The sequence below is a fragment of the Phodopus roborovskii genome, unplaced genomic scaffold, assembly GCF_943737965.1.
Source record: "Phodopus roborovskii unplaced genomic scaffold, PHOROB, whole genome shotgun sequence".
NCBI classification, from domain to species: domain Eukaryota; kingdom Metazoa; phylum Chordata; class Mammalia; order Rodentia; family Cricetidae; genus Phodopus; species Phodopus roborovskii.
This window is the reverse complement of record NW_026126434.1, coordinates 15,815,262-15,837,847: the sequence shown is the minus strand read 5'-3', so window position 1 is coordinate 15,837,847 and position 22,586 is coordinate 15,815,262. Positions and strand designations below refer to the sequence as shown.

Sequence of the window (22,586 nt, the reverse complement as noted above, 5' to 3'; positions counted from 1 at the left end):
TCTTGCATGTCTAAAGCCAGCACCATCTTTAGCAGAGACAGACAGAATGCTAATCTCTGGATATTGAAATGTATAATCCTAGTACTTCTGTCCAACTTAGAGAAAAACTACTGGGTAGTAGAATAAGACAAGAAAAAGAAATTCATGGAACATACAATGGCAATGATCAGGGTGCATATAGTAAAACCTAGACATAAAACAAAATAAGCAAACTTTGTGTGTTATTGCTAGTTACAAAATCATCATGTAGGTAAATATGTTTTTACCAAAACAACTAAAAATTAGAAAATCAAAGTAAAAAATAAATTCCGTTGGAAATACTGTAAGAAATAACAAAAGGTGCAGGAGAACCACTTAAAAAGCATAGAAAGACTCGAAAGGTAAAGGAGAATTGAAGAGTATTTAAGCTCAGACTTCTCACCTTCACTGATAAGAGGACTTCATAATGTAAAGAAAACCCAGAGAGCCTTAAAGCCACATCACTTCCTACCAAGATCACAAGTGTTTCCGTGTGTGTGTGTGTGTGTGTGTGTGTGTGTGTGTGTGTGTGTGTGTGTGTGTAATAAAACTTTTCAAGATAATCACAGCCATGTGGATATCCAAAGGACTTAGGTTACTAGAAGCAATGTTTTTAGAAAACAGTGCCACACACAGTGTCTAGATTACCCTACCTCAAAAGTTACCATAAGCTACAGTGACAATCATGTGATGTTGGTATGAAGACAAACACATGCTTTCTTGGTGCTTTTACACCTGGAGTCAATTGATTTTGAGTAAATGTGGCAGCAGAACTCAGAAAGAGCATTTTTTTCAACTCATATTTTCAAGACAATTAGTCCAAGCTGGTACAACAAATAATTCTGAGTCAATGCCAAAAATACTAAACTGGAAAGTTTACTTCACGTGTACAGAAAATTAAATAAAAAGCAAACACACACACACACACACACACACACACACACCAGCTAAAAAAGTTCCATAGGTAGAAAAGAAAACACATTTTTAATTGTAGATTTACTTATATGTGTCATCAAGAAAAATAACTCATCAGAGAAAAATCAGTGCATTATATTACACAAAACTATGTCATTCATAAGACATCATTGTGGGGCTAGAGAAATGGCTCAGCAGATGAGAACTTGGGTTCAGTTACTAGAACCACATAGTGGCTAACAACCATCTGTAACTACAGTTCCATGGGTCCAGCCCATTGTTCAGGACAGACAGACAGACAGACACACAGACACACAGACACACAGACACACACACACACACACACACACACACACACACACACACCATTTTGAGCAACATTTCTTACAATATAGATAAGACCTGAAACAGGAGCTAAGAACTTGGAAGCAAGTTGTTTGAAGAGAGGAAAATCTCAAGATGCATTCTGGAACTTGACCATGGGATGAAGTACGTTGGAGTTATGGAGGTGCAAGGATATGGGAGATTACAAAAGGTCACTGGCACACTCCAGGAATCTTCTAAGTTCAAGTTTAGAAAATACAATTGAAAAAATATGTTTTATAAACATCTTAACAAAATTCCTATGCTATCCATGGGAGGCTGTTTGTAGGACACTCAGGTTCTTATAAAACTTTGTATAACATTATATATAATCCACACACTTCCTACGATAAACTTGAAATCATCTCTAGAATACTTAATACTTTCTATCCACGGATGAGAAGCCTGCAGATACAAGGGCCAACTATAATTTATTCAGCCCCATTAAGCATTCACTTGCATGAAATGCAAGTTCAATTTTTCCAAAATATATACTCAGAAAGTATTCAAACTGAACAGTAAGTGACAGAAAAAATTTGGGGATTGATGGTGTTTTGAAACATCAAGTACTCCCTAAATTCATGCTGTCCCGTTTTGGCTGAATTGCTCTTAGGTTCATAACTTGCTTGTGATGATTTTGCTCCCCAGGCTCTGTCCAACACAGTACCTGGCACATGTTACATAGCAAACCAGTTCTTAGTCAATTAAACAAGGCCTAGTGACTTCCAAGGGTTCTTTTTATGGATCAAGCAATTAAATAAACTTATTTAATAATCAACGTTTATTGGTAAACATGGGATACATTATTCTTTGATGATACTTCAGGATGGGACTTATAGAGCCCATTAAGATAACTAGATTTGGCATTTGTCTCATTTTATGACTAGCTCCATAAAGCATAGCCCTCTACTAGTCCTTTTATTATCCTGTGTTGCCTCTGTTCTCAGTAGATATTTAGCATGTATGTATTCATTTCCAGATAGGGATAATCTGTTATCATTTTGGTGGCATGTCTCTGTAACTATTCACATTCATTATCTCACATGCTCTATCATAATCCGTTCATGTTCTTCTAGTAATGACATCATATTATAATTATCTTAAACAAATTTGAAAGCATTATGCAATGTGAAGTGCTGATCAACCATAAGGCATTGAAACTATGAGACTAAAATAAACACTATGACTACAGTGATTCGATTCATATTGGACTCCTCAAAAAAAAAAAAAAAAGAATGTCAACTTAATAAACTTAAAGAAAAATTATTATGTGCAAAACAATGAGTATTCTTGTAAAAAAAATCCCCTGCTTATAAATAATGATTCAGACTATAATTGAGAAATTAAATTTATTCAATAAGTTGGTGTGTTTTGCTCAAGCTTTATGCTATGTTGTTTGAAGAGTGCGGGATAAAGTAAACTGTAGCATTAAAAGCCAGCCTCATTCCAATTTATTTTTATAGCATCATACAAAACAACCCAAGCTTAAAGTACATTCAGGCGCGGGGACTCAAATCCCTAATGGGAAAAAAGCGGCTCCATAAACAGATGTGATCATGGATTCTGAGTTTATTTGCTTGTGGCAAAAATAAAAGTACCAACTCAATAAGTTTTAATTTATAGGCATCTCCACCAGAAAGCCTTTGGGCGCTTTGAACAAAACTGACTAAATATAAAATTTCATACAATAAAACTTCATCTGTTCCATTCTCCCTTCTCACCGGGAAATGTAAATTCTTAGGCTGCAGAAAGAGACAATTTCTCTGTCTTTTGTAACTATGCTGTGATCTAAGACAAAATGTTGCTATCTATACTCCCGACTCCTGGCCGAAGATGAAGGAGACACCAGAGTGTCTTCAGATACCTATAGTCACTGTGTTTCCTCCCTGGCTCTCCTGGACTGCTGGTGCCAAAATATGGTGATCTGTTCTAATCCAGACTGCATATAGCCTGTTCCTTTCTCAGGAAAAGCCTCCTTCCTCCATTTCTCTCTTTACTATAAAGAATTGTTCCTAGGATGTATCTAGGACATATATATATATATGTGCGTGCGTGTGTGTGTGTGTGTGTGTGTGTGTGTTGTGTATAGTTGGTAGATACAGTGTATATGTGAATACATGTTCATGGGTGTGCATGTGATGATGTGCCTGCTTGTGTGTGTAAGTGCTCATGAAGCCCAGAGGTTTGATGTTGGGTGTGGTCACCTATCAGTCTTCACCTTACTTTCTGGATCTCTCACTGAACCTGGAGTTTACTGATTTGGCTTGAATGGCTAGCCAGTGAGCCACTGAGATTCTCCACATCTCCAGTGCTGGGATCATAGACACAAAACACCATGCCTAGTATTTACATGGAAACTGGGGGTCCAAACTCAGATCCTGATGCTTGCATGTCAAACAATTGACTAAATAAGTCATCTCTCTAGCCCTGACATAAAGATATCTTTAAAAAAAACTTTATTCACACAAGTAAAGACTAAAGACAATGAGACAGAAGTGTGGTGCTGACTTAGAATCAGATCTTACCTGACATCATTTTCCTTTAGAGTCTCAGTGGTGAATTCAAGTATGTCTGCTGCTGTCCCCACAAACATCAGAAGGAGTTCTGAAAGTTGGTCTCTAGTAATGGTTCCTCCAATAGGCAGAAGCCACCGTCCAATGATCAATATTAACAGCAGCGTCTGATGGAGTCCTAGGGTCCAGATTGGTTCGCATACCATGGATAAGTTATCTACAAACCCTAAGGCCTGTTGAACAGAGATGTCCCACAGACATCATTAGGAACCGTCAGTGTGTAGATCATCCACTTAAACATGGCTTTCAGTCAACAGTGTGCTTTTGTCAGCATTTTCCAACAGTCATTCATCATTTACTAAGGAAAACAGCACTCCTTTTAGATGAACACTCTTAAAAGGAAATATAAAAAGGTAGGATTTACTTAGCATGTGGCCATTTTCAACGTTATACTGTTAATAAGAAGATAATTTGTTATAGTGAAAGGACCAACATAATAATGTTTTAATGACCATTATGTATTTTTATTATATCCTGATGGGAGATGCCATTATGTATATATGTGTCTCATACTGGTTAATGGATAAAGCACTGTTGGCCAATAGGAAAGGAAGATAAGAGGGACTAGGAGACAAGGAGGAAAGAGGAAGTAGTAGGGAGGAGTCAAGATGGAGAGTCTGGAGAGAATAGGACGCCAGCCGGCTGTCCGGTAAGAGGAGACCACGTTGAGATTAATAGAAATGGGTTAATAATTAGACAGAGCTAGCTGATAAGAAACTAGTACCTGGCCAACAGCATTTATATCAAATGCAGAGTCTCGGGGTGTTAATTGAGGCTGGTGCGGCAGTGGGAGGAAAAACCTTACTCCTTACAATATCCCACAATTTAGTATAACATGAAGAAAAGTTTGATGAGTTCCATATTAGAATTATAAAAAAAATATTATTTATTTTGCTGATTTTAAATCTGAATTTACTAACATTGGATTTTTAGCCTAATACAATCCTTTTGTTCAGGGTTGCCTTAAAACTCTAACCAGGAAAAAACAGCTTATCCACTTGCTTAATGGAAGAGAATAATTGTAATATTTCCTATCTTTACACTGAATACATAGCATATTATTCAATAATCCATAATTCAGCAAGAAAAATTTAGTCTGTCTTTACTCTTAGGTTTTGAGGAAAACATAGATCCCCTAATATATCCTGGAGAAAGTATCCTTTCTATTAATTTCTAAATAAATTTTAAAGTATGTTACTACTGGCTTAGGCTAACATATTCAAAGACTGAAAGATCTAGGTCACTAGTAGACAGGATAATGGTTCCAGGTGACCTCTGAAACTGGCATAGTTACCCCCATGCAAAATTGATGTACACCTTTTGATCAGTTGTCGATACTAAATCCACAGAAGAGAAATGACTACTGAAGAAGAGGACCTGATTGAATCCATGCAGGAAGATCAAGAGATTTTTGTCATTTTCTTCTTGATGTTTCTCCTGTGAGTCTTCACATACAACTCACATACAACTTCACATTTAACTCACAGGACAATATATTATCAGGACAAATATTACTATTTTAGTTAAGATGTAAAAAAAATGAGTGATTTACTCACAGTAACATAGCTAAGTTCTAACTGTAACTTGCCTGATAATGCATGCATCACTCTATTCTACTCTGGGGCTCAATAGTGTATCTTATTTTAGAATTTTTTTTTTTTTGGTGGTACATAACAATTACATGAGTCCCTTCTGTTAGTTGTTTTCAAACAGGTCATTATCAACTTGCTAAATACAAGATGTGTGAAGAAAAAAGAACCACTGTGTAACTGTATTTTGGCAAATGGCCCTTTCTATTATATGAATATTACATACAATGAATATGTATTTATATAATCACAGCTACTATAATAAAACAAGAAAAGAAAATAAGAGTTATGCTCACTGGAAAAGAAAAAACTGTCATTGTTAAAATATCACTTACATTTATACGTAGAAAGTCTTAAAGAATTGGTGGGGGAAAGAAGAAAAAAAAGCTTTCCTGGAACTAATAAACTAATTGTAGAATAAAGGTTGATATTCAAGAGTCAATCTTCTTTCTATAAACTAGTGAAGACATAAGATACTTAAGCTAAAATTCAGAATAACTTACATTGTCATGGAGAAAAATAAAACACTTGGTTGCAGATCTAAGAAAATGTATTAATATGTTAATGCATATATTAATTAATTTATTAATACATATATATCAGATGATGTGTGTTATGATGGTGATTTTTGATGCAATATCTAAAATCTAAAAAAGAATAAGTAAGCTGACCCTCACTGAAATTTTATTTTCCTACTCTGCAAAAGGCAAGAGAACTAAAGGATAAGCCATGAGCACTGGAAGGAATATTTTCAAGAGAGACATAGAAAGGGCTGTTACCCAAAACCTATAAAGACCCATACAATTCAACCAGAGGGTAACAAACAAGATATTTAAGTAGGTCTATTTAGAGGATGCTGCTCAGTGGCTGGATGTGCTTAGTATGTGTAGAATCATGGGTTTGATCTTTTTTCATCACAAAGAGAGAGAGAAGGAGAGGTGGAAGAAGAAAAAGGGGGGAAGAAGAGAAGGAGGGCTGGAGGAAAGGATAGAGCAGTGTACTCAACTTTCCTAATGCTGTGACCCTTTAATACAGTCCCTCATGTTGTGGTGACCCCCAGCCATAAAGGTACTTTTGTTGCTACTTCATGATTATAATTTTGGTAGTTATGAATTGTAATGTAAATATCTGTTTTCTGATGGTCTTAGGCTACCCCTGTGAAAATGTTGTTCAACTCCCAATGAAATCATGATCCACAGGTGGCAACCACTGGGATAGAGGGAGATGGAGAGGGAGAGCAAAGAGAGGGAGGGGAGTCCCCTTGTCTAAAATAGTTAGGGTGTGTTGAAAAGGGTGGTCACTGATAGGCAAGCACACATTTTGGATCAATACTGTAATACATGTGTCTAAACCCATAGAACATACAATACCTAAAGTGAACTCTTATCTAAACTTAAGACATTTAATGACAAAGATACATCCATGTAGGATCAACAATTTTTGCTTAAAAATATTCAGACTATGGATATAGCTCAGTTGGTAGAGTACCTAGAACACACGAGGTCCTGGGCCTAATCCCCAGCACCACATTCACGTGATGTGGTGGTGCATGCCTACAATCCTAGCATGGGAAAGGTGTAGACAGGAAGATTAGAAGTTCAAAGTCATTCTCAGCTACATAGTGAGTCTTTAAACAACCTGGGCTATTGATAGCTTACCTCAAATCTATACAGATGTTGGACTAATATATCACCAAGGTACAAGAGGGAAGATTGCGTATGTATGAAAGACATATATGGATAATCCAGTTACCTCCCTCTCAGTTGTGCTGCAAATCTGATTAAAGGAAGATATTGATATACACAACTATATATAAAATATAGACATAATTAAAGCACATAAATTTGTGGCAATATAATTAGTGCACTCTAATATGATGCACTTTATGTTTCAGTATACTTGTTGTAAAAGTTATGCTCCCAATGTACATGATCATATAGATGATACAGGTTTAATGAATGACATATGTCTTCTTTTACAATTCTTGTGCCTAATACTTGCAACTTTATGAAATTAATCATAAATGGGGGAAAGCCCTCACCAGCTCAAGGATATTTCCCATTCCATTGGTGTGTCTGTGGGACGTCAGGGTTTGATTGACATCTCCTCTTTTGCTGAAGTTCTGTGCTGGTTTTTCAGGCTGGGCACTGCAATACTAAGAATGGAGGGCAGGTGTGGAAAAACTATCACAACAAAGTAACAGCAAAGCAGCTTCACTCTGTGTAAGAGATGATGAAGACCGTGGGGGCATTTCCAGAGACTGTGTAAACATTACCTGAGACCAGAATATGACGGGGAAGGTACCTGAGAAGAGTGCTCACTGCCAGACCTCCTTTCCCATAGCACGGAGGATACAGACCCTGAACCACCCTAGAATGCTGTAAATCTATGGTGTAGTTCTTTCTTGAACCTTTATTGGAACAATTGTGATACAAACTCTAAGAAGACATTATTTTATGAGTCTGTTTTCTTACCAAGAAAGCTTTCTATCTAAAAATAACATTTCAGTTAAATAAATAATCCAATTACTTTCACACTTCAGACCAGGCTTGGCACATATAAGTCAGTACATCCAGTGTTCCAGACACCAGTGCTGCTACTGAGCCAACCTAGGGCTGTGGGAAATTTGGTAATTGATCTAAAAAAAAAAAAAAAAAAGAGAGAGAGAGATGATTTTCTTCTTTACTTTCATCATGCTATTCATGAATTTCTAGAAATGAATGGTCTATAATCTTATCTAGTCAGATATTGGAAAACTAAGAATATGAGGTGGAAAAATTTATGAGACACTTGGCTGGCTTCAAGAGTGGTTGACCCTTTCTAAGCATCTGCAGTGCTTGTATGTTTTATAAACACTTACACGGACACAGCTGAGAGACAGACATAGAAAGACAGAGACAAAGACAGAGAAAGAGACACAAAGAGAGAGACTAAGAGAGGCAGGAGACACAGAGAAAGAGAGCTACTTCCCCTGGCTATCACTGCCATCCCCACCGCTATTACTGCAATCACCACCATTACTACCATGATTACATATTTCTTTAGAGAGAAATTATTGGGGAAAAAGAGCTAAAGCTCTAAGAAAATTTTTTTCTTTGTTATTCTCAATACCATGCCATTTATTCTATAAGCCATTTGACAAGTAGACAGTAATGTCTGCCAAGAAGCCATTATTTTCTGCTCTTAACCTGAGAGACTAGTGTTGTAAGGGAAACAATATGATTATGAGTATGCACACTATGTGTGTATGTGCTTGTGCATGTATGTGTGTGTACATGCAAGTGAAAGTTCAAGTTAGTGTATGTATATGAATGTGAATGCACACATATGTGCATGTTTGTACATGTGTGTTTGTTCATGTGAGTGTATGTGCAAGTGTGTGTATGTTGTGTGTACATGCACACATGTGCACATGTGTACACATGCATGCCACAAACTTTTAAAAAGAAATAATGATGATAAAACACTTAATCTTTGATCCAAACCCCAAACCATCTTTTGACGAGTAACTTTATAAGCCTAACTATGCAATTGCCACTATCGACAAAATTTTGACCACCTAAAAAAAAAAAAAGAAAAAAGACATGGAAATATATTAAAATGTATTAAAAGTGGTGAGGTGATAGGTTCTGATACCTTTATCTCTAAAACTCCATAAACAACTTGCTATTAAAGGAGAATGACACCCTTGGAGGTAGTGCCTTCTGATGTGGAAACAACTTTGCAAGTGCCCCACTGTGCTAACTGAGATCCTCTCCTCTCCTTGTTACTCAGTTTTAGATCCAGGAACCTTCCTTTGCACATCAAGGCTGCCACAAACAGGGGGTTGGCTCTGCTTTCCTGTCTGTTCTTTTAGTAGGCATTATCATACAAAGGATTCTGTGAAGTTCTTTAGTTATGGCTATGGCATTAAAACCTAAAATACCCCTTTGAATCAAAGGTAGCAAGGGCATCATGAGGAGCCAGGTATCACTTTCAGTGATGGGAATTGAAATCCTTAGGAGATTTTTGTTTACAGGTGTGTAGACCACAGTACTTCAGGAGTAAAGGTATGAAGTAGGTCATCTAGAATGACTGGTATGTAAATAAATGGAAACTGTGAATGGAAATCAATATTTTATTTATTTATCTATTTATTTATTTATTTATTTATTTTTACTTTTAATGATGTATATGTGTATGTCTCTCTGCGTTTTTATGCCACATGCTTGCAGGTGACTGAGGAGACTAGAAAAGGGTGTCAGATTTCCAGAAACTGGAGTTACAGGATGTTGTGGGTCCAGTGGGTGTCAAGACCTGAACTTGGGTTTCTTACAAGGGCAGCAGGTGATCTTAACCACTGATCCATCCATCTCTCTAGCTTTATAAATGAAAAGTAAATGATTCTTTTCCATCATGGAAAAACTCAGATGACCCTTATGCAAGCTTCCATGAGACATTATAGAATGTGTTCTTCTAGACCAGGTGTTGTTTCTGAATTTAAGCCTTCTAACCCCCAGGATTCTCTTCTATAAAATAGAAATATCTGCACCATGCCTAATGTATGGGGTCCTTAAATCCCTAAGTGAGAAAATCTATCTGAAAACTCCTTGAAATGTCAGGTTCTATGAAACAAAAGTGACTCACAACAACCAGAGATTTCTCTACCTCCCTCCATTCTGAAATGTCACTTACTTCTCTAAACATAATCCCAATATTTTTGTCTTTCTTTTTCAACTCCCATCTCCACTTGCCCTACCTGCCTCAGTCTCTGGGTATTCATTTTAATTTTCAGTGTCAAATCACATCAATAAGGGTTTGATTTCTTTTGTAGTATGAAAACCACAGAAGTTCTGCCCAAGGCTCAAAACTCTGTCTGTCTCTCTGTCTATGTCTCTCTCTATCTCTCTGTCTATGTCTCTCTCTATCTCTCTGTCTCTGTCTCTCTCTCATGCACACACACTAAAAAAGAGTTTTGGGTTACATGCTATTGGTTGTAATGGGATTTGACCTGTATATAAATTAGCTGTGTAATACATTTATATTATGAAAGCATTTGGGAAAATGAATTGTTATTGTGGATGATAGCTATGTCATAGAATTGGATGTGTAGAGGGGAAATTGATTCAAATCACCACAGCTTATTTTCGTAGTCATGAAAGTAGACTCAAGTGGTCCTCTAGCTCCTTGTGGTCTTTTTATCAAAGCCATGGTGACTTGAATCAACCAATCTACAGTTGTAAAAATACCTTAAAGCAGACATTGAGGTTGTCTCGGACTTTAATGAATTTCAGCAAGAGGTTTGAGGAGGAGAAATGTTTTCTTCATGGCTACATGATTGACATTTGCTTGGGAGTTTTGTCAAAAGCGATCCACAAAGGTAAATTACCTTCTTTGTGCTTCAAGTTTGCAGGAAGCATTTTCAGATAGAGTTACATATAAATTGGAGACTCAACCTTGATATAAAATAACAGCCGTAGAAAAGAAATCTATACAGGGTCAATTTTGAGCAAATCTTGCCGGAAGCATTTTATCATTGAAGCCTCCAAAACACCTACAGGAGAGTTAACAAAACAAATGACAGGCTCGTTCTTGAGCCCATGAGCCAGACAAGTCCACAGAGGAAGTAGGTCAATATTTAGAACACTGTATAAGTCAGGTATGTCAGGGAATATCTGAACTCAAGAAGGTGAGGCAGGAGGATTACTTCAATCAGGGCTAGCCTGGGTTACATAGCAAAACAAACATGAGTAATGGGAACTGCTTTATAAATGGGGTTTGGATTGGAAGCCGTGGTCATTTTATAAGTGGTTGGATGTGCATGGTACCTTTACCTTTGATGGACTTCAGGAAATTACTTTTTTATCTTTAATATCAGAGCCCTAGAAGATTTTATTCTATTTTTAAACTGTGTGTGTGTGTGTGTGTGTGTGTGTGCTCTCATGCATGCTGTTTCCTGTTGAGGCCAAGAAAGGGCATTATTAGATGTCCTGGAAATGTTACAGGCAGTTGTGAGCAGCCAGAGTGGGGGCTGGGATCTGAATTCCAGTCCTCTGCAAGAGTAGCAAATGCTTCTAACTGCTGAGTTTTCTCTTCAACCCACAGATTTCTGTTTTAGTATGATGTCCCAGCAAGCTCCAAAAGTGTTTCTCCTGGAATCTGTTTCCCTTGTGTTTTCAATAGTCCCAGAAGTTTGAATGTATTCATGTGAGCACAGATAAAGTTTATTTGAATGTAGTTTCATTTTTATTTTTGTATTTCTTTAAAAACTGTCCTCCCAGTAATGCCAGAACAGGTCTTAGGATAATGACACTCTTAGCATAACTTCTTGGAAACTCCTAGAGCTGCACGTGTTAAATCTTATTCACTGAGATAAGGAGATGGTTTAGTGGTTAAGGACTGGCTGTGCAAAAATGAGTACCTGAGTACAAATTCCCAACATCCATATGAAAGCTAGGCTTTTTTGCATGATCCTGTGACCCCAGAGCTGGCAGAGATAGGCACAAGAGAATCCCTGGCTTTGCTGACAGAATTCAGTGACGGATCTTGCTTTGAAGAAATTTGGCAGAGAGTGACAGAGGAGAACATCCTATATCTTCTGTTGACTTCTGCAGGAAGAATACCATTTCAGATATATACATGCATATACACCAAACACATATGCATACACCACATCCATACATATACACACAAACATAAATAGATAAGTGTCATTTTCACATCTCCCTGTGAACTCTAGCTAGCATGTAGTGGGAAAAGGAGGGTGGGTTTTAGAAAAAGATCACTGTGCTGGTTGGTTCATTTTATTGTCAATCTGATATCAGCTGGGGTCATCTGAGAAGAGGGAAACTCAATTGAAAATAAAAATGGTCACATCTGGCTGGCCTGTAGGCATGCTTGTGAGACATTTTTCTTAATTGGTGATGGATGCAAAAGAGCCCTGTTCACTATGGAGTGCAACTCTTGGGCAGGTGGTCCTGTGTTCTTAAGAAAGCAGTCTGAGCTAGCCATAATGAGTAAGCCAGTAAGCCAGTAAGCAACACTCCTCCATGACCTCAGTTTCAAGTCTTGACTTGCTTGTGTTTGGGCTTTGGCTTTCCTCAATGGACTGTGATTAGGCATATAAGCCAAATAAACTCTTTCCTTCCCAAGTTGCTTTAGATCATGATTTTAAGCACAGCAATAGAAAGTCAACTAAGATAATTACCCACAAATGCTAGTTAAATAAGCATAACTCAGAAGTAATTGTGATTATGTCATTTATTTTTGATAGATTATGACATCACTGTCTTTTGTCCCTGGCTTCTTTTTTTCTTCAATACTAGATAATTTCAAACCCTTGGGAAAGCATATAAGTAAAACAAATCATGTCCTATTCTGAAAGTGGACTGTTGCTGTACCTGGTTTCCATGGTGCATTTCAAGGAGCCACAAGGACGGCATGATGTTGATCAGGTATAAAAAGATGGCTGGAGAAAGCCTGAAAGGGGAGAAAGTAAGTTTAGCTTCCTGTTTTTAAGTTTTCAAGGAAAAAAATTAAGGAAGGGGCCAAGGAGATGGCTGAGCATATATAGTGCTTGCTGAACCCTATGCACCTATGTAAATGCCAGGTGCTGCTGAGTAACCCCCAAAATGCAGGAACTGGAACAAAGGACCTCCTAGACAAGCTGTCTAGGCTAGTAAAATGGGCAAATTATAGGTTCAAGTGTGATACCCTGCCTCGATATAGAAGGTGAAGAAGAACTAGGGAAGGCATCCAATGTTAACCCTTTGCCTTCCATGTGCATGTTCACCCCGAAACACATGAGTTTCCACCATGTGAACACACATGTGTGTCACACATGCACACACACACACACACACACACACACACACTGGTGCCTTCCCCAAGGAAAGGAAACAAATGTTCCTGAGTCCAATCACAGTCACTCTCTGATATTGTTACGTGGTGATTTCTGCAGCAGGGATTACAGAGAGCCACAGTAACTGCAAAGCCTCTACCAGCTGCCATTCTCACAGAATCCCTAATCCAATTAATAGAAGCTGGATGTAATATGGCATCGGGGACACTGCCAATTAGTTTCAGGCACAACACTACTTATTTTGTGTTTATGATGTTTTACAGAAAGCAAATGCAGCCAGAGCATATCCTGGGTTTATTTTGATTTCAGGGAAATTGACAATAATTTTTTTTCTTTCAATTCTCAATGTAGAATTCTGCATCTGAGATGATAGCTTCTTGCTAAAACATAAAACCCAAATGATGGAGACAAGGAGGGAGAATGATTCACTGGTTTCCTGTGTATTCAATAAAACCAGAAAATTAAAAAGAAAAACAACAGCCAGAGGCTTGGGAATTATTGAGAAGTTAGTTCAGTATTTGTTAAATCATGATTCAAAGGGGCAGATAAAGAGCCAGTTGATAGAGACACGTTTAGGTTCAAATGTCCTGTGCTGTTAACCTACGAATTTGTTTCCCAACTCACACAATGGAGACAAGTATGGTAACCACCAGCTGTTAATGTCAGTGGTCAATCTGCAAAACTTTGCCAATGGAATTGACTTTCTCAGAGTTTTGGAAGTGGAAGCTAACCAAAGGGGGCCAGCATGACGGGGTTTGGGTGCAGCTCCCATTCTGACTCTTACAGAGAGCTTTCGGCTGTTGACTTTGCATAGCCATGTCTCCGGTGCATGTTGGAAGAGCCCTTACACTCCCCTGTTTTTGAAGTAGTTTCATTGGACTAGGAGCTAGTTGTGTAATATAATTTAATCTCTATATCCTGTCCCATTTGTGAAATCTGGAGGGGAGCTCTAGTAGCACACTGTAGTTGCATTGACCTGGTAGGGATCATTGTGCCCCGTAACTGGCAAAGGAAAGTGCTCAACGGAAAGTGGATTACACTCCTGTTGATTGTGGAATCATGCCTGTGTTCCTCATCTTCACAATCTAGAATCACCTGGGAATACAGTCCCAGAGAGGGATTGTCTCAATTAGGTTGCACGAGGGCATCAATGAGAGAGATTTTCTTAACTGAGTTAATTGACTTGGGAAGGTCCACTCTGAAGGTGGGCAGCACCATCCTCTAGCTTGATCTCTGAACTGTGTCATCATGGAGACAGCTAGCAATAAAAGATGCGGAGATCCAAGCATTTAGTCACTCTGTGTTCTGACTGTGGAGATGATGAATCCGGTTCTTGCTTTGACTTCCCCATAATAATGGATCTTAACTTAAAATCAGAGATTAAATAAGTTCTTTCTTCTCTAAGTTGATTTGGGGTCAGGACATTTTCACCACAGCAACAGAAATGAAACTAGAAAAATGTTCAAAGAAAATGTACCCTTAAAATTTTGAAATAATAAATTGGACACAGCGATGCACACCTGTAATGTCAGTACCCTGGGGGTTCATGCAGGAGGATTGCAAACTTGAGGCCAGTTTGTGACAGATAGCAAAGTTTCTTTTAAGACAAAATAGTATTAGCAATAATTAATAAGAACAATGATAATAATTGAAATAAGAGAAAAGTTCTTTCCAAGTTTATTTCTTAAAATTGTATTTTGCTTTTAGATTTGGTGTCTCAAAACAGGGCTTCTCTGTGTATCCCTGTCTGCCCTTGAACTTACTATAGGCCATGCCAGTCTTGAACTCACAGACATCTGCCTGCCTCTGCCTCCTGAGTGCTGAGATTAAAGGCATGTACCACCACCATCTGGCATGTTTTGTTTTGGATTAAACTCATCCTTGATAGAGTATCTAAAAGTCAAATTTGTAAGTTAATTCATTTTACTAAAAATGTTTTAGTACATATTTAGTTGTGAGTTTAATATTGCCCAAACTATACTATTACAAGCCAAAGAATAAAGATAAAGGAAAAAATTTGGGTGAAGTTTTAAAAGGTTATTAACCCCTTTATTGTCTTCTTTTACTTTCTTTGAAGAAAGGGCAAGGAAATAAAAGAGTTCTTTCTTTAAAAAATCAATATTTAATATAGACACTATCCTACTTTTGATTTCTTGCCCAAACCAATTTTAAAGCAAAAGGTTATGGGTCAAGATATTATTAAAATCTGCTGCGGAAGATATCTGAGCTGTGTGGAAATGTCAAAAACCCATGTTGAGCATGTTCTTAAAAGAAAGAAACCATCAACCATTTGACCTTATATACCACAGGAAACGTGAGAAAGAGCCATTGTGTGACAAGGGGAAGGAAGCGAATTCTGGTCAAAGGGTAAGCTGCACTATGTCAGTTGTTTATGTTTGGAAACAGTGATGTTGGCTGAAGCAAAAGACTGTGAATCTGAAACTAATTTTGAGACTGGTGCCTAGTAATATCATTACAATAACAATCTGGGGAAATATTAGGCTGAGCGTGCACTAGCTCTCAAAGGAAGTTGAGAATAAAACAATGACATTAGTATCTTTGATGTGCTAGATTCATTTCTATAATTAGAAAAAATATCCATTTCAGTATATGTCCCCTAATTAGGAGATTGGCTCTGTAAACACACACACACACACACACACATACACACACACACTCAAGATTCAGGATTTTCTGTATAGTGTAATGAAGAAAGTCTAACCTCCCTCATCCCATAGTCAGGGACTCCAGGATCTGTCTTAGTGTCACTTTACCCCACCACAGCCCATCCAAATCAGTGACTCAGTAACCCAACTTACTGTGTTTTTAAGACAGAACAAAACAAACTGAACAGAAATGTGGACTAGGTTAATGATATAGGGCTTTCCTGAAACTTTGGGTCCCAGCCTCAGTACTGCTCAAGCAAAAACAGTTTGGGAGAGGTTACCCTTCTTCATCCCTTCTTTAGTAGAGTTATCTGGCATAAAGAAGGAGATGAGAAGAAATAATCAAATTGAGGACTTAATTCACTCAACTCTATCCACACAGCCCCTTAAAACAAATGGTGGGTCCCTGTTTAAAACAGCATCCTAGTTTGACTGAGCTTGAAGAGAGGATGTGAATGCCTTTAAATGTGAGTACACACGCCCAAACAATGAAAACGCATTCTGTACCTGTCTGCCTATTTGATTTGGACTTGTATTGGCAGGGTGTGGCAGGCAGTGTTTAAGACCTGCTTTGTTCCTGCGGAGAACATAGCACTATTTTGCAGCCACGTGAATGTTAGACTAGCTTTCTGAATTCAAACATTCTGAAGGCAGACCCTGTATTTCTCAACCTTTCCCTCTCTCCTATTGTTCATATTCTCATCTCCAAGATACCACATTGTCTTGCATTCAGTTAATGTTTGCAAGCAAATGTTTAACTGTTTAAACACTTGTATTTATTAATAAAGAATAAGTGAATGTATTTTTAAAAAGTCTGAAACTACTAACTTGCACATGGATCTTTTATTTATGCAAGTCCGGCACAAATATGTTCTTAGAGCTGTGACCTTGGAAGAATTATTACTCACCATTTATTTTTTTTAAAGATTAATATTCATTCTTATGTATATGTGCATGTATACATCACATTTTTGCAGGTGTCCACAGAGGCCAGCAGACAGCATCAGATCTCCTGGAACTGGAGTTACATGTGATTTTCAGCTGCATGAAGTGGAGGCTAGGGACTGAATTTGGGTCCTCTGGAAGAACAGCAAGTTCTCTTGACTACTGAGCTGCTTTTCTCGTCCAGTGACTCATTATGTCTAAGGCAGAATTGTCATTATAAATGATCACAATTGGAAGACTGAATTGGAATACCACTTCTTCCTTTCCTTCATGTTGGTATCTTATGTGTGTGCGCTATTTATTTATTTAAACTTTTTGAAACATAAGCTGGTTAAAAGTGTTAGGAGAGACAATGTGACCCATGTGGCCAATATTCAGATGCTCAATTACATTTCTTCTGCCTTGCCTGGGCTCAGCTCGGAAATTTTACCCATGGCTACATATTGGTGACTATGCATAACAATTACTTAGTTCATTTTAGTATAATGTTTTCCCAGATATATTAAGACTAGTTCTGTTTTTAAACCATGATTCTCACAACTAAACTATTTCAAACTGCTTGAATCAGAGGGTGCTGGTAGCTGAGAACACCACAACCGCTGACTTCACATTTGACCTTTACAAAGTGGGGAAGCGTGTGGACTTGTTCATTTTAGGCTCTAAGGTGCAAGATGTGGCTCACTCTGGGCCCACATGCCCTTGCTCTGTGTTACTTTTCTTCTTCACCAAGCTGCTGCAATATTCTTCCAATGCTAGAGATGACATATAGCCTCCCTGACTCAGACCTTCATGTATATGTCTGTCTCTCTGGGATTCTTTCTCCCCCAATGCAGCCTGAATATTTCCTTCTCTTGGTTTATGTCAACAATGGAGGATATAGAGACTCTCAGAAAAGAAACCTTTCACATGTTACTCAAGTCTCAAGATTTCCTTTCATGTATTTTCTCCACATGTTTTCAAAATGTAAAATTACATATGTGTGTTAGTGATGGGGGATGTCCTTCTGTATATATGTTTCTCTTATTGGCTTGTGAATAAAACTTTAATTGGCTAGGCAGGAGGTATAGGCAGAGCAACCCAACAAGGAGAATTCTGGGGAGATGAGACAGAGAAAAGCCACCAGGAGACACCATGTAGCTACCGGAAGATAGGACATGGCAGGCATTCTCTGGTAAGATCAAATCACGTGGAAATACTTAGATTAACGAAAATAGGTTAATAATTAAGAGAGAGCTAGCCAATTAAGAAGCTGGAGCCATCGACCAAACAGTTTATAGTTAATATAAGCTTTTGTGTGTTTATTTGGGCCTAAATGGCTGTGGGACCAGATGGGACAAAAACTCCATCTTTATGTTAGTGAATACTCACATGTCAGATATCATTTAGTTATCTATCTTCCCAAAAACTCCATCTTTATGTTAGTGAGTACTCACATGTCAGATATCATTTAGTTATCTATCTTCCCCCAAGTAATACTAAATTTTAATGCAACACAATTTTGACTATCTGCCCATAACTAAACAATACCCTCTGCTCTTTAGAGTGCCTGGCACATGTGGGATCCCCACAAACATTTAGTGATTTGATGAATATCCTGGTTTGATTAGAAATATTTTCTTGAAATAAACCATAAATTATTAGAAACTTTATTGAGTGAAACTAATGTTTGTTCTCTTCTGCTCTTATGAAAGTTTAGTGTCTTACCCTGAGAAGATAGTTGTCTTGTGTTAGTTTGAAGGATTGACGTATCCTTTAAAATGCTTTTATAATTTATTTATTCTGTGTATTTGCATATACACATTATACAATACATGTATGCAGGTCAGAGGATAACTTTATGGAGTTGGTTCTTATTCCACCATTTGGATTCTGAGGATTGAACTCTGGTCCTGGGACTTGGCAGCAAGTGCCTTTACCCATTGAGCCAAGTTACTGTCCAGGTCTGTATTCTTGATTTTGTGTCATCAACGCTATTTAGTTTTGGAACCAAGGAGAGTTTGGATTTTAAAATTAATAAATTGAATCTTTCCCCATGTTTGGCTGTGTAATTAATCAACCCATGTGATTTTTCTTAAGAGCTTACAGATAATAGCACTTTGTGTGTGTGTGTGTGTGTGTGTGTGTGTGTGTGTGTGTGTGTGTGTATGTGTGTGTGTGTGTGTGTTGATGGCTTTGGGAATAATTAGGATTCCAAGGAACTTGCTTAATGACTAATGCTACCAGAGAACCTAACCAGCTCAGAAAGCATATTATAATCTCAATTACAGTCAGAAAATTAAAGTTGCCAGGTTCTGCTATTTTAGCACCAAACTATTTTGCTCAGATGTGTTTTATAACTTATAATTTCCTTTACGATTCTTTCCCGCATACCCGTTCTCTCCATAGAAATGCCCCATAGTCTTTTCCTATGTACACTAATGTAATTATTTGTGATTACTAAATTAATTTACTTGGCTTTATTTTTTAACCATATGCACATCTATACCTTGCTGAACACTGCTCTGAGCTCTCTTACTTCCTGTTTTCTTTTCATTCTTTAAGGCAGGGTATCAGATAGCTCAGGCTGACAATAAACTCTGGCTTCTTTGTCCTCCATTTGCTAGTGTTGGAGTTGTTGGCAAGTACTACTACATCCAGCTCTGTACTGAGTTCTTCAAAGGATGTACTTGCTGAAATTTTTCCTTTCATTTTTGTACTAAAACCAAAATGCTATTTATCATACAAAGTAATCATTTCAAGAAATTATAATGCTTTTCATAAAATGATTATGTCATGACATTTAGCACTTTAGTGCTGGGATGGATTTTATTTATTTCGATTCAGCATTAGCCTAGAATTAGGATTCAATTTTGCTCTTTCTAAAAATGACAATTATTGTTCATATTGAAAAATGTAACACCCATTAATTTTTAGACATATAACATTACATACACATGTATAGAGGGAAATTAACCATAATATCACTTGTTACATTAGTTTTCCTTTTTTTCTGGCTTTCCAATCATATATACAAATGTGAACGTGGTGTGATATTTAAATAAAGCAAAAAATAATATTAAAAAATTACTTCTATCTGAATACAGATTTAATTTTTATTTCGCTTCATGGTACACTGTACAAAACAGAATGGAGTTGCAAGGGTCATACATTCAAATTTCAAAATATGATATTAAAGCCCTTTAAATATGCTCAGTATGATTTCTGGAAATACTGTTTCCTTGGAAATTAAGAAATTATGCTAATCTCCCTTCTTTGAGGCCCTGAGTTGTGCTTTCAGAATTTCTTCACATCTTTATCATTAGGCTAGTTTCTCTGGTGGATTTCAGACTGTGTGACTTCCATGTGTCAGGGGATCTATGGTTGTCAACACCTTAGTACTTTACCTGCCTTTCTGTAGCATCTCATAAATAAGTCCAATTCTTTTGCAGGACGATAGCCTCTAAACTCCTGGAAAGACACTGTCTTGACACCAGCAACCATCCATTATTTTTTTTTTTAAAGTAAAACCCTTCTCCTCCACCCCTACTCACAGATCTCTGTACCTGTGTCTTTGACAGGCAAGGGAAACCATTACTGAATGTTCATAAGCTCATGACAACCTCTAAAGAATCAAACTGGGCATAGTTTAATGACTATCAATCATATGATAGATTTTTTTAATTTGTCCCATATAAGTCTACTATACAGACACTAGTGACAGAGGAAAGAGGAATTTTTGAAAGGATTTAGACTACACCTTGCAAAAAAAAATCATTCATTGTACTTTTTATTCCTTGAGATCTACTCACACATAGGTTTTATCAAGAGATACTATTTTGGAGGTGAATATTAAAATTCTTAATTGTTAATATTTTTTAAAGTAACAACCATACTCCCAAATCATGATGTAAGTGTGAAAAGAAACTTGTGCTCTCCATACTACACTCAGTCTCAAAATTCCAAAGAGCATGTTTGAAGCAAGGCCAGCTTTATTACAAAAAGATATCTGACATCTGAACTCCGGGATCTTGTCTCACAATTGAACCAGGGACAGGAAGAGTATGAATTGATTTGGGGACCCATGTATAATTCTTCACATAAAATATTTCTGGGCGGAGGAAATCATGACATTTCTACATGAACTGGCTCTGAGAAGAGCCTTGAGGATCACTGTCATAACAGTTTCTCAACCTGTGTCATTATGTCTCTCTTTTCCCTCAGACAACAGCTGACTGTGCCAATGTATCTTGGCTCTCCAGCCTTTCTGTACCCTGGCCATAATTAGTTGGAGAGTCTTTTGTGTGTGTGTCTTCACATGTCACTTTGCAAGCATGTGCATACAACTGCACAAACCTTATATTCCTTCAAGAACATTATAACATCTTGTAAGAGGAATGTTTTTTATTGAGAATAAATGTTTGTTTAATAATGCATACGTGGTTAAGTTGGTCGTGATTATAGGGATTTTGGGGATCTCTGATAGCATACAATATAATATGAATGTTATATATGTAAGCTATAATTTATTTCATTCTACATGTAGATAATATATTTATTCTTTTCTCTAGAGAAGGTTGAGTCTGCCTGGAGATCTGAACTGAAGCCACCTAGGACTTCTGTTTCATCTTTTTTTCCTTCATAACATATTTAGTATTTAGAAGAACATCTGTTTGCATACGAATGTGTGAGCTATGTGTTTAGCATGAACTTTTCTGCCTTATGGAAAACATCCTATACCTGACAGCAAGAAGAGACAATGAAATGGAAATTTTGGCTTATTGTCACTATCTTAGACAAGTCACTTTATTGTGCAAAAGTATAGTCACACTAAGACAGCATTAAAAAGAGGGAAATGAATTTATAATATCATTTGAGGGTTACAGAAGATAATGGCTATGTGAAAAGTTTGATATGTCCTCAGTGTTCTATGACTAGTGACTGTTATAACCTCCATTATCACCCCATAATTTTCAGCTTCATCATCATCATCAACAGAGACTGCCCAAGAATAGCACAGCCAAGTTATCAGTTGACTGATTTAGGTGAACCAAAGTATATATAAGACAAAACGGATATCTAGGAAAATAGAAAGCAGGAGGATTTAAAATAATTCAACCAGGGCTAATAGTCCAAGTTAAGGAGGGATTTCATTCTCTTGAGAATGACTAATCTTTACTGTAATACATGTATAAGTTGAGCCAATTACATGTCGTGTACCTGTGTGGGGCCCAAAGTATAAACCATAATTAAAATGTAATCCCCTTGTGTAATATATATATATATGTGTGTGTGTGTGTGTGTGTGTGTGTGTGTGTGTGTGTGTGTAACTCCTATATACGAAATGCATAGTGGAGATACATAAACATACATATGTGGGTAATAAGTTTACATTCAGAAAAAAAGGAACCAGGTCAGTACCATCCCTGCCACTTTGCATGAGCAATTTCCTGTATCTTAAATATCATTTCTATGTGACCTTTAGGCAACAACTTCTTATGGTACTACATTATGATTTAAAAAAAAAAAAAACCACTGGTTCCATAATAACACAGTTGATGCACCTGGGTATTCAGTCTCCTGATACTAACACTTCAGGAGAATTTGTAAAGTAGGTTGTGGTTCTCACACAAGGAGCACAGCCTTGATGTAAATGAGAATTCTTCACTGCTAAAGAAAAATTTTAAGCAGTTCACATTTG

The 22,586-nt window shown here is 37.3% G+C and overlaps 1 protein-coding gene across 1 annotated transcript in view; it reads right to left on the bottom strand.

Annotated features, from left to right (window-relative positions):
• Window positions 1-22,586, bottom strand: part of Tmem26 (transmembrane protein 26) — a 44,495-nt gene that overhangs the window by 14,676 nt on the left and 7,233 nt on the right. The window contains exons 2-4 of the mRNA XM_051186856.1: window positions 12,838-12,916; window positions 7,500-7,613; window positions 3,822-4,042 (exon numbers count right to left, since the gene is read on the bottom strand). Of these exons, the coding sequence (XP_051042813.1) occupies window positions 3,822-4,042; window positions 7,500-7,613; window positions 12,838-12,916 (414 nt within the window). The remainder of the gene's footprint in view (window positions 1-3,821; window positions 4,043-7,499; window positions 7,614-12,837; window positions 12,917-22,586) is intronic.